The sequence below is a fragment of the Ranitomeya variabilis genome, chromosome 1 (assembly GCF_051348905.1).
Source record: "Ranitomeya variabilis isolate aRanVar5 chromosome 1, aRanVar5.hap1, whole genome shotgun sequence".
Lineage (NCBI taxonomy): Eukaryota > Metazoa > Chordata > Amphibia > Anura > Dendrobatidae > Ranitomeya > Ranitomeya variabilis.
This window is the reverse complement of record NC_135232.1, coordinates 387666383-387680276: the sequence shown is the minus strand read 5'-3', so window position 1 is coordinate 387680276 and position 13894 is coordinate 387666383. Positions and strand designations below refer to the sequence as shown.

Below are 13894 nucleotides of genomic sequence, written 5' to 3'. Positions count from 1 at the left end.
TTTTTGAGTGAAAATCATACATCCATGCTGAAATGGATTTGCAAAGTAAGTACAGAAGCCTCATCGGGTATAAGACATATATTTAATAACATATGCAATTGTTATAGTGAAATTTGATGACAGATTCACGTTAAGAGTCTCAATAAATAAATTAAATAATGGTATTTAGCCATATAGACCTGTTAACTTTATGGCAGGCTGATATGGTTTTACTCTAGTGTTGATTACCAGTTGTATTGTTTTGTACCTAGCACCAAGGTGAAATAGAGGTATGATACCAAGCATCAGCTCGGGACCAACAAGCAGGGATCTACATATTAGCGCATGATGGAATGATTCACAGAACATCAAAGACAAATTACTCCATCATGTATTTCTTCCTAAAGGTCTACAATATCAAAATGAAGTATACATTTTGTTCAGAGTGTTGCTTTAAAGGGAACCTGACAGGTGATACTTGGGTAAACTACGGGCTGCATGTGGAGCGCCCCGTCAAGGCAGTGGGGTACTCGGTACTGGGTCCGGTCTTAAAAGGGATGTCACGGTGGCTGTGACCCGGTCCGTGGCCCTGGGCATCCAATTAAAGGGGAAAGGTCTTTAAAGGGATATTATGAATGAGTCTGTCATGACGCCAACTGTGGTGTTCGGTCAATAATGGGACTGATGCTGCATTATAGGGATCCTCTGGGGACTCTATCATGCCCCGGGCTCTTCAGGTGCTGCTGCTTCTCAGTTGTGGTGTGGGCCAATTACATAAAGTTCTCAGCCTTCCGATTCTGCTCTGTGTCTTAGAGTCCCACAAAGGCCTCGGGCTCCCGATACCTGGCTGCTGCGCTCTGGCTCTAAAGGGTGTCCTTCTGATGTTCCCCTCTGAGCCCTTGCTCTCTCTTTTGCTCCTTCCCTCTGTAGCTCCACCACATATAACCCTTCAGTTTATCTCTCACTCCTTCCAGAGGCGGCAGCTCCCTTGTGGCTGCTTGGCCTCTCAGTCTGCTCTCAGTTCCAGACTTCCTTCTTCTATCTGTCCCCCCTGGAGACTAACTAGCTCCTCCTCCAGGTCAGGATACATATAGCTTAGGGAAGCTCCCCTGGATCCGGTTCCTGAGCTCTCCCTCCTGGCCTGGATTTGGAATGTGCTGTGTGTGGGTGCCTTACCTGGTAAAGAGAATTCCATTGCCTCTGAGCATGATATTACCCTCCCCAAAGGGAATGCAACATCACTGTAGCAACCGGTCACCTGGGGTGCTACACATGTATCAGCCACCAGCTGTGTGATCACAGCCGTATACGTTTGTCTCTAAACCTCTCAGCATTTTAGAGAAAGCCATGCTTTTAATAGTTACCAGAGACCGAGCCACGTGGGTGACTAGTCATACAGGCAGGTCCCTTGTGGCTTCTCACCACCCGCTGACAGTGACTAGCAAGCCTCTACCTATACGTACATGTATGCAGAGGCTTGCGAATCACCATCAGTGGGCGGGGAGAAGACATTGGGGACCCGCCTCCATAACTTGTCAATAGCGCGGCTCGGTCCCTGGCAGCTATTAAAAGCATGTTTTTCTCTGAAACGGTTTAGGCAGCATTTATCAGGTGACAGGTTCCCTTTAAACTGGAAGAGGACATGCGATTTTGGAGCCATTATTAGCACGCTACTACTCTTATAGTGGCGTTACTTGCCTATGTGATCTTGAGAGATCCCGTATGACATGTATTCATGGTTTAGTTCTTTTTAACTTTGTTTTTTTCTTTTACATACCCAGGGGCCGATTCATTAAGATTGCCATTGTACACACCAGTTAAGACTTGCTGTAGTATGATTTACTGAGGGAGTTGCACATCATTCAATGAATTGGGTGCATCTTCTCAGTGACGGGCGCCTTGCTATAAATACTACTCAAGTCAGAGATCAGAGTAACATTTCTGGTGTAAGAAACGCTGGCACCTATGCTGAATCTGACAGACATCCATCTCACCCAGGCTCCTCTCCAGCTCCACCTTTTTTGGCAGAGTTGCTTCAGACTTGCATGAAAGCGCCAAAAGTCATAAAACTTATGCACAAAAATGTAATGAATTTTCAAACATTTTACCACAGCTTTTTGGCACAAATGAATCGGGTCACTGTCGTGTTTTATGTTTATCTCTTATGAGTCATTTTTGGGAGCAAGTCTTCAATCCTATCATGGACTTGTCACATCCGGACAGCAGAAGGCCAAAGATGAAGGTAGACGATGAAGTCTGTTCTCCTTACCGTGTTGTATAGTTCCTCCAGTCTGGAAAGTGTGAGAAAACGGTGCATGCTGACTCCATTTTCTATAAGCAGTTTCACAAAGTCTACTCTGTCCAGCACCAAGGCATCAAGCATTGCTTGCTCCAAAGATCCAACCTGATGGTAAAATAAGCAGCAATAGGAAAAAGATTACATTTACAATATTTTAGAATAAGATAAAATAATGATTTTTTTCCTCAGTTAATAAAATGTTTCAATTCCTGTCCTTCATGGAAAATTGTGTCTGAAAACATTTTATACACGTATTTATACTGTACAAGGGATACATTTTTGCATTGCCCTCAATGTTGGAGAGATTTTTGATCTATAGTTGTAAAATTGTTGCAGAAATTTGGAGCTAGAATCTGCAATGGCGGTAAACTATACATATGCTTTCAAGGGTATTTTTTTTAATTAAATGCATGTATGTTGAGATTAAGTAAACAGTTGGAAATCATTAAAACTTTTATACTTCTTGCCTTCTATAGCTTGTGTATGCAGAATGAGTTAACTGAGAACCTGTCAGTCAACCCTTTCTGGCAGAGAGTTTGTAACTCTGTGTTTGTCCAAGCTCATCTCAGCTGATTTATGAGCTCAGCACACATTAAAGTTGAACTGGTCATAAATCAGCACAAAAATACTAATAGAAAAGCTATAAAGTCTCTGTCAGAAAAAAACTGCGTGATGGATTCTCAATTTAAGACTTATTCCCATCATCATAAATGGGTAAATTAAGCAATTTGAAATTTACTGCTACTACACCAATCTTGAGATATTAAAGGGACTGTCCAATACTCGGACAACACCTTCTCAATCTCCATATTTCCCCCTATTAAAATAATAACACTTATACTACACACATCCAGTGCCGGCGCCGTTCCAGTGGGGTCATCAGTGGTCCTCCCGGGGATCCCTGATATAACAAATATATTTGACACCTGGAGAAAGTCAGATGGCAGCAGCAGCTCTCACTTCCTCCAGGTGTTTTGGTTTGTCCAAAGGAGGGGAAGTGAAGCTATCGCTGATTGGCCACAGGGATCGCGTGACATAACAATATGGCGTAATCCCTGGGAGAGCTAGGTCAGACACCGCTGGAATGGCGCCGGCACCTGAAGTGAGTATTTATTTTCCTGGGGGGAAACATAGAAATTGAAAAAGAGGGTGTCTGAGTAAAGGACAACCCCTTTAACACTTATTTATAGCTCATTGCTTTGGAGACTGACCACTGCTGCTAGACAGATGAACATGTGCAGTGCTTACAATCCCTTTCCTACTGAGCTTGTAAGCACTGATCTGAAGCTGTCCAGAATCATTGGAGCGCCCTATAAACTCCTAATCTTGGCCAGCTTCAGCACTGTGCTTACAAAGTGGTCGCCCTCTTAGGCAACGAGCTGAAAACAAAGTAAAAAAAGAATGTTAATATCTTAAGATCGGCTGCACATTTTAACAAGCAGTAAATTGAAAGAGCGCCTGTTTTTATAATCAACGTCTGACAATATCCATCTATGAAGATTGGAATAACCCTTTAATTCATTTAATAGCCAACAATATGTAAAGAAACAAAAAAAGCCTGAAAGGCCAAGTGATGCAGTATCTTTTATGAAATACTGTTGCCAAGTTGGATACACTTAGAGTTGTTCATATAAGAGATAGAAATGCCGCATAATATTCGGAGATCACTTCTAAAGATTTTATAGATCAAAATGAGTTCTTTAGTACAAGATGAACTCTGTCTAAATGTATAAAAATGAAATCCATTTAGTAGCAGAAAAGTCAAATATAATATTCATCTAACACTGTACCGGCCATTGTTGTCCATAAATGAAGATCTGGCTTCGAGCGATATCCACTCTGTTCCAGGCTAATGCGAGGCTCAGCTGGTCCGGAGCAGAGGCATTGGCACCTGATTATCAGCAAGAACATAGCAAGTCAGATAGTACTGAAAGAATACCAGAAGGTACTCAGCATCTACACCACGTCGTCACCATCCAGCATGTGTAGGGAAATATTCCCACTTAACTATACAAAAATTAATAATTTATTAATCATTGATACTAAACAATAATAGTCGGTCATAGCTTGAAAGGCTTGTCTGGGCTCAGAACAAAAGTCTGTGCTCACTCTGTGTATGGTACACACGATGGCACAATTACGATTTGTGACCGTAAGCATGCAAATTACACTCATGTGGTCATATGACCGGCCACTCCCACGAGGAATCATGGCAGAGTACGCACCCCGCATTGTCTTTTGCGCATTAAGCTATTATTATTATTTCTTTTTAGAGCATCATTGATTCCATGGTGCTGTACATGAGAGGGGGGTGTTTTATCCATACTATTTTGGGTACATATGATATATAGATCACTTTTAGCTGCATATTTTGGGAGAAGTCGTGGTGACCTGAAAAGCGACAACTTTGGCATTTCATTTTTTTTCTTTTAGCTAGTAATTATATTGTATGGATCAATAATTGTATACTTTCATAGATTTCACTTTTTTGGACAATAATAATATATTTATTCTTTTCATTTTTTGAATTTCTTTCTTTTTAATGAGGAATAGAAGGATGATTACAATTTTTAAATTTTTTATTTATTTTTTTTTCAGTTTTTTTTTTGGCTCTTTAGAGGGCTTGTATCTTCAATCACTTAGACAATATACTGGTAGCCTATCGATTCCCCACAATCACAATGCTTACGGCTGATGGGACATGTATGCCCCAGCAATAACGTCTTTTACATACAGCTGTCAGAGATTTACAATGGTATTTAATTGATTAAGCTGTGACAATCGGAGCAAGTTATGGCCACTGCCGTTACATGCTATGTAACACAGACCGCATCTGACTGGTATGAAGCAGGCAGCTTCATACATTCTGTATCTACCTATGATAAAAATGTACATTTTAATTTGTTAAGGGGTTAAAGAATAACTGTAATTTTAATTTATTTTTCAAAGATTAATAGTAAAACAGAAGATAAGAAATATATGCTACCAGAAAAATCTGCTTCTTTTCCTTTCTGGACTGCTTATTCATTCTCAGTTCACGGGTAAAATCTGTCTTCAGTGAATACAGACTTTTCCATTACTGAAATAGAATATGGCATTTGGTGTTCATAAGATTATATGGCCTGGGGAGAGGTAGTAAGAGGTATTCGCAGATACCAATCTCCAGCCGGAACTTCTAGAAGGGTAGTTACACTTTAAAGGTAAGGTACCGCGTTTGTAGATTATTAATAAATCACTGTAATGTAGCATAACATGCTGCTATAACCAAGTTTTAAATGCATGTGAAACAGATTTCGTGTGTTATATGTGTTTAAAGAAGGAACTGGGGGCTGACATCTTGGTTTCACAGCAGTTCACAACACTAGCAGTGTCATTTTACAGCACCCCATGGACATAGGAGATAATAGACCGGCGAGGACCCTATCTATAACATTGGAGAGGCGTTAGCAGTGAGCTGGGCACGCCTCTGTGGGCCGCACAACTCACTGCTGTAGGTGTGACTAGCAGCCATTTTATTATAGCCCAGTGCTCTCTGCCCAGCTCCACTTACTCTCTATCACAGGAGCTCCATTCACTCCATTAAGCTGCATTCACAGCCTGCAGAGAGAGGTGACACCTGACACCTGTCTCTGCCATACAATGTATCTCTCCCCTCCCTCCACAATGCCTGGCCATTCACTGCAGACCTGGAGCTCCTTCTTATCTTACTGAGGGATGAGTCACAGACAGCTCTGCACAGACAATGCTGCTCCATACACACCACATAAACTATAAACTGCTGGTGATAGCAGATCACAGAGCAGTCACACACAAAATGGCGCTGCCCTGTGATGCTGCTCTTCATTCTGCCCCAGGGATATTAGACCACCCAAAAGGGGAGGGAAATGCTGATGTCAGCAGTTACTGCCCAGATTTTCCAGCTAACAGTAAAGCTGGTAAGTCTTACTATAGCTGCTTGAGGTCTAAAACGGAAAATGCTCCCCCTAGTGGTCAATATATATATTTGTAAGAAAATATATAATATTTTTCATATAGAAATGTTTGCAAACAGTGCAAACATTGCATTAATACATTTTATTTACTATTTTAAGCTTAATTTCACAAAAAAACAAACTACAAGAAAACTGGTGGCACCTTCCCTTTAAAGGGAACTTGTCACCAGGTTTGACCTGTAACGGGGGCCAGGGTGGTAGCCGTACCGAGGGATTGCTGCTGCTTCCTCATCACACCGTGATGCTCCGCTACAGAAATATCATGTCCATTTTGTGGTGTGCTGTGTGTGTCAAGTAGTTCACCCACTTGTGAGTCAGAATCCTTCACAGAATGCAGGGCTCCAAACCGTCACAGACACACACAAATGTTATCAAAGTCCCGATTCATTTTCAATAAAACCTTACTCAATTCGTGCATCTTCATAACAGACTTAATCCAACAATCTTCAAAAGACATAAGAACTTCTCCTCCTGCACTCCTGGTCTTTTCCTTCAGCTTATCTTCTAGTACCGTGGCTTCCAGACCCACAGTCCCCTGGGAATTCCAGCTTTCTGAAACTAGGTGCTCCCCGTCCACTTTCCCCATCCTGGGCGAAAAATCAGGTTGCCTCTGCAATTCCTGTTTGGACCGTAAGTCCCAGACGTCACAGGAGGTAACCCACAGACAAGTCACCGATCCTTCCAGACCGCCTCGCTTTTCATGTGCTCTAAGATCTAACATCTCCAGACCTGCTTCCCTCAGTGCTTCTTCTGTCTCTCTCAACTGTAACACCACACAACTACTACCACTCCTTCTAGAACAATTCCCCTCACTCTGCTCTAGTTCCTCCCACTACCTGAAAATTACCTCAGGAAGGCACTCTCCCTGCCACTACACTGGCTCCCCCCCTTTCTCAACTGTCACTACTCTGACTGAAGCCAGTTCTCAACACAATCTAATCTCCTACTCTATAGTGCCCCCCTTAACACTAACCCACAACTGCACTGCCATAACCCTTACCAATGATGACCTACAACTGCCACTGACTGTCCCTATCCCTGTCCCTAACACACAGATATCAGAACAGTGTCAGCCATTTTCATATTAAACAGTGTCAACTATCATAAACTACACAGCGCACACAGCAAACACAAAACATACCGAGTTTCATTAGGCAGGCATGCACAGGAATGCAGGGCTCAAATCAGCCGCCTGCACACCCCCTTACAGACCAATATGACATACAGTAATCACCTTTCAGGCCTGATATATAGCATTCTATAATGCTGTATATCTGCCCCCAATCCGACCTGCAAAGACCTTTTATTATACTCACTCACATGTGGGGCGGTCCAATCTGATGGGTGTCGCTGGTCTTTATCCGACGGCATTCCTCTCCTAGCCAGGGCATATGTCTGTGCCCTGGCTAGGGCAGAGTAAAGTACTGTAGTGGGCAGGCGCTGGAAAAGGTGAAAGAGCCCCAATGCATGCACACTATGGTACTTTACGCCTGCATAGGAGATCAATGCCAGGGATCCTGTGTGAATGACGTAGGGACGCGTCACCCACATGAAGCAAGAAGGAGGACAGCATCTCAAGAAGAAGGGAGGCACCGGACCAAGAAGAGCGACACCCCTCAGACAAGACCGTCCTGCGGGTGAGTATAATAAAAGCTCTTTTCTTGACTTGCAGGTCGGGTTGAGGCAGATATTCAGCATTATAGTATGCTGTATGTAGGGCCTGAAAGGTGATGGCCATATCTCATATCGGTCAAACCCGGTGACAGACTCACTTTAAAGGGAGTATGTCACCCTCTGGGACGTGTATAACCTATTAATATGGGTATACAGGTAATAGAAATGTTAAAGTAGTCCTACTGGTAAGCCTCATTGCTGCCGTTTTGTTGAAAATTTGTCTTTTCTTTATGCAAATGATTTCTTCCAGGCTCTGGGGCGTGCGTTGCCTGGAAGAAATCTCTACTTCCTGTTTTCATTTGCCCCGCACTTGCGCCCTGCAATAGTGCGATTATATGTACCTATTCGGCTTTTTTATAGGTATTGGTTTCATTGCTGCGATAAGGTGCTCTCTCCACTTGCTTCCTCTCTGCATAGTTAGGACAGTTTCTGATGCCACTGTCACCCATGAAGGAATTGTGGGGAGAGAACCTTATCACCAAGCACACCGTGGGTTACTGCAACGGAGATAGCAGGGACTCGCCGGTGCAGAATGATGAAGCCAATGCCTATAGAAGGGCAGAAAAGGTACATATGTACGTACGATCGTTTATTGCAGGGTGTAGGATTCCGGGGCCACCTTACACGACACTGATGGGAGGCGGGTGGTATGCAAATGAAGACAGAGATTTATTCCAGGCACCGCACGCCCTGGAGCCTGGAAGAAATCATTAATATAAAGAAAGAAAAGACAATTTTTCAACAAAAAGACAGCAGATATGAGGCATACAGGTAGGACTAGTAACATTTCTGTCACCTGTATGCCCATATTAATAGGTCATATACGTCCAAGGGGGTGACAGATTCCCTTTAAATATTAGCTAAGAACAGTGAAGCAATGAAGTGCAATGGGCCTGTGCCTAAAGAAAAAAAAAAGATTTTTGGACATGTATTGATATGCGTGTAGCAAGTAATGAAGCCAAATTATGCAGTTTTAAGTGGTGCATGTCATTTTCGCATTTTACACTCTTTGCCCTGCCATTTGAATACATAATCACCAGTACGTTTTCCCTTGTATTATTTTTAATAAAAGAATAGAAGTCAGTAAAATCTCTCACATTAGAGATTCTGTAGACATCAGTGTGTATTATTGTCGAGGGATTTCCTGGGTTCCCTTTGTAATCATTCTCAGCCCATGATTACCATATCTATTTCAAGTGCCGCAGATCTTCCAAGAATCGCTAACAGTTTTCTTGGGCTATTATGGTCAGGCTGTCATGACAGGAAGCTCAAATACATCTCTTCATACAGACATTTACTGCTTTAGCAAAAAAAGGGGAGAAGCCAGCACTGCTTATGGTCAGAACGCAATACATAAAGTGCACCTGCACATACTAAACTCTAACTGTATTTCAAATATGAGACATTTAGCAAACAATTGATCAATTCTTTACTGCTTTGTACTCCGAAGAGTTACATTTTGAAGGATAAGTAAAAATATCAAACACTGTAATAAAAAGGCTCATGCTTGTTTAATTTAGCATGGAGCATAATGAGAAATATTTATCACAGATCGGGATTGGACTGTGGACCCCAACTGCTTGTGCATTGATAATATTACAAATTCAATTAGTATAAATATTAATTACTGGAAGATAATCCTGAACTTCATGGGAATCCTGTATACCCATGGGCACACACTATATGGACAAAAGCACTTCCAAGAATTTTTATAATATCCTATTCAAAAACCATCCATTCAAAAACCACAGGGATTATTAATGGGAACCTGTCACCAGGTTTTCCCCCATATAAAGCCCTGATACACAGCATTCTAGTATGCTGTATTTAAGTCCCCAATCCCCTCTGCAACCCACAGTCCCCTCTGCTGCAAAGGCTTTTATCATACTCACATTCGGCTCAGTTCAGTCGAATGGGCGTCTTTGGTCTTGATTCGGTTCCTCCTCTCTTCTTATGATCTCCATCCTCCTTGTCGCCTTCATGTGCTTAACATGTCCTACATATCCATACAGTGATGGGTCACACTCCTGCACAAAGCACTGTAGTGCACGTGCACTGACTTTGCAGTATGGTGGCTAAGCGGTTAGCATTGCAGCCTTGCAGTGCTGGAGTCCTGGGTTCAAATCCCACCAAGGACAACATCTGCAAGGAGTTTGTATGTTCTCCCGGTGTTTGCGTGGGTTTCCTCCGGGTTCTCTGGTCTCCTCTCACATTCCAAAGACATACTGATAGGGAATTTGGATTGCGAACCCCATTGGGGACAGCGATGATAATGTGTGCAAACTGTAAAGCACTGCGGAATATGTTAGTGCTATATAAAATAAAGATTATTATTATTACTTCCAGGTTATTGGCGCTCTTTGGCCTTTGCCAGCGCATGTGCTCCAAAATACTTTGCTATGCACTTGGCAGGAGTGTGATGGAGACACTTTATGGAAGATGGCGATCGTAAGAAGAGAAGGAGGCGCCAGATCAAGAACCGAGACGGCCATTTGTGAGTATAATAAAAGCTGTTTTTTTGTGCACTGCAGAGGGGATTGGGAACTTTCATGCAAAAGAGGGCTTATAGGTTCTGGCCGTACTCTATATAGAGAAAACCTAGCGATAGGTTCCCTTTAAATAGGACCTTTCATCAAATTTTTCATTGTGAACTGGACACATGATGTAACAGTGGCTGCAGAGCAGTATAAAATGTTTGTAGTATTTTTATTTTTGCTTCGCCTCTCAGTTGTGGAGGTATTACCAATCAAATTATTTGGCACCTAATGAGTTAACTTTTGTAAACTCCAAGTGGGTGTTATCAGATAACACCTCACAGAAGGAGAAGAAGTATACCACCCCAATGAAAAGTGTCTAATAACACCCACTTGGACTTAAGTAAAGCTAACTGTTTTGGCGCCAAATACTTTGCTCGCTAATAACTCCACAATAGAGAGGAGAAATTAAAAAGAAAAATAATGATTTAATAATCATATGTACAGCTCAATAAGAAAAATTTAATGAAGGATCCTCTTTAAAGACTTGGTTCCCCCGTCTTTGCAGGGAATGTTTGCCCAATCTTCCAATTGTCCAATGTGGCTGGATGAAAATCTGCAATCAATAATTAAATAGGTGGGTTTCAGTACTTTTGTGTATATTTACTTGATGGACACTTTATTGGAGACACTAGTAGTACATTGGTCCTCTTTTGGCTTTCTTAACCGAAGCGATTCTTTGTGGTCTACATTCTATTAGTGTAGATGTTAAATTCATACTGAAGGAATATTGGCCGAGAAATGCAGTAGGATATCTTCATGCAATTGCTCCTGCAGAGAGGTGGAGGTCTTAATATTCTCTACCTCATCACAGCGATAAGCTTAAGATTGTGGATCATGAGGGCTAGGGATCCGGGAAAACTGACTTTCATGTTTCTGGAACCAATCTATAAATATATGATACATGTGACATAGTACTTTGTTCTGCAGAAAGTGTCCTTCTGCCATGGGGTAAACATCTACTACGAAGAGATGGACTTGTTTGCCTGAACTGTTGACTCCTAACAATAGGTTTTTGATTCACGCTGCCTGTACTAAGTTCTGACACCCTCATCAGCATTGTGTAACAGAGATCTGAATTCCACTGACAAGATAATGTTTTTCCACTGCCCAGTGATCCAATTTATACTCATTTTTTGCCCACTTGAGTCTTTCTTTCTTTCTCTATTAGACAGTAATGGCATGTGAACTGATCACCTGCTGTTGTAGCCTATTTCTGATAAGGAGTAATGAGTTATGTATTGACTTCTTCTTCTGTCTCCCTGTTTGGTGAGTTGTTTACATCCACAGGTTCCCTTTCTGTTGTATGTTTCTTCATGATCACACCATTCTCTGTATACTATTGCTTGAAAAAACCCGGCAAAAAGGTTGACACTCAAAATACTGTCACTGGTTACTGTATCACCAATGACCATGGCTCGTTCAAAGTGCATCAGATTGCTTTTCCATTCTAATGAGGATTCACACTGAACTTGCTCAATTGATTTTATGCTGCAATCCGAGGTCACATTACTAAATTCCAAACTGGGAAGATCCAATCATGAAAGGCATATATCTCTAATAAAATGTCAATTCTGTGTAAATACAGTTTTCAGCTTAAATGAGTACACTCCAACAGATTTGTCTGAAAACCTTTAGTTTCCTTTCAGAATCACCATTTTCTATGGGATACCATAATACTAAACACTCCCACACATGTGAGCCATTGATTGCAAACACGATTTGTAATTTTGCACACCCCCAAAAAAATTTTCCTAACAAATTAATTCAAGGCCAGGTTGCAAAAATAAATGCATCCCAATGAAAGTCTCAGCAGCAAAGCTAAAGTTTAGTCTAAAAAATTCTAATGAACAAAAATTCAACTGCTGGTAAGTAGTTACTACAGGTAACTAAGTTAACACCTAAACGTAAGCTTCTTCTGATGAGAAGAGTTGAAAGAAATTGACACTGCAGCTAGCTAAAGAAGTAGTAAGCCAAATGGGGTGAGTGTTCCCGTGACATACTATGGGGTATGCTGCAAAAGGAATTGCATTCATGGGTGTCTTCCACAAAGAAAGCCTCTCCTAAAGTCCATGCATCAAAAATTCAATATTTGTTGCATTTCTGAATAAGATGGGGGTGAAAGTGATTCACTGCTCAAGTATGTCTCCTAATCTGAATCCAACCTAAACACCTATGGGGAATTCGGAAGAGACAAGTTGAGAATCCCTCTCCATCCAACATCCAGGCTCTAAAAGAGGTCATTCTTGAAGAATGGAATAAAATGTTGCAATATGTTGCCATCTTGTTCATTCCATGCCTTGGTGCTGTCCTTAAAAATCATGGAGGTCATAGTCATATACAATACTACATGTAGTACTGTTTGATGTTTGGTGTATTCATTTTTTGCCTCAGCCTCAACTAATTTGAAAAAAACTGAAGATTTTTGTAGTGAAAGTTATATTATTAACCTCACCTTCATGTTATGGGTTACAAATGCTTCTATGAAACTCAGTTTTGTCAAAATTTTGGAAATTATTCAATAAGATATTAATTAAAATCTTACTTTCAATAGAGGATCGATTCACTTTATGCTGAGTGCGGTAGATTAATACATACATACAGACAAATGTGTGTGTATAGATAGATAGATAGACAGACAGATGTGTGTGTATATTTATAAATATACAGCTCTGGCAAGAGACCACTGCAATGGTCTGTCTGATTTTTCTCTTTATAGGTATATTTTTGAGTAAAATGTAAATTGTTCTTTTATTCTATAAACTTCTGACAACATGTCTCCGAAGTTCCAAGCAATCATTTTTGTATTTTTTTTCTGACAAAGAAAAATGGTCAAAATAAAAAAAACAAACAGTGCTTTCAGACCTCAAATAATGCAAAGAAAACAAGTTCATAATCATTAAGAAAGAACAATACTAATGTTTTAACTCCGGAATAGTGATGAGCGAATATACTTGTTACTCGAGATTTCCCAAGCACGCTCGGGTGTATTTTTTAGTGCTCGGAGATTTAGTTTTCATCGCTGCAGCTGGATGATTTACATCTGTTAGCCATCTTGATTACATGTGGGGATTCCCTAGCAACCAGGCAACCCCCACATGTACTTATGCTGGCTAACAGATGTAAATCATTCAGCTGCGGCAATGAAAACTAAATCTCCGAGCACTAAAAAATACTTGGAGTACCCATGCTCGAGAAATCTCAAGTAACGAGTAAATTCACTCATCACTACTCAGGAAGAGTTCAGAAATCAATATTTTGTGGAATAACCATGAATTGTAATCACAGCTTTCATGTGTCTTGGCATGCTTTCCATCAATCTTTCATACTGCTTCTGGCACAAAAATTTAAGCAGTTCTTCTTTGTTTGATGGCTTGTGACTATCCAACATCGTCTTGATTACATTCCAGAGGTTT

At 41.1% G+C, this 13894-nt stretch overlaps 1 protein-coding gene across 6 annotated transcripts in view; it reads right to left on the bottom strand.

Moving 5' to 3' along the window:
- TRPM3 (transient receptor potential cation channel subfamily M member 3) overlaps positions 1–13894 on the bottom strand; it is a 1089849-nt gene that overhangs the window by 241803 nt on the left and 834152 nt on the right. For all 6 annotated transcript variants that reach the window (XM_077249054.1, XM_077249055.1, XM_077249056.1 and 3 more), the window contains exons 10-11: positions 4069–4169; positions 2249–2383 (exon numbers count right to left, since the gene is read on the bottom strand). In XM_077249054.1, the coding sequence (XP_077105169.1) occupies positions 2249–2383; positions 4069–4169 (236 nt within the window). The remainder of the gene's footprint in view (positions 1–2248; positions 2384–4068; positions 4170–13894) is intronic.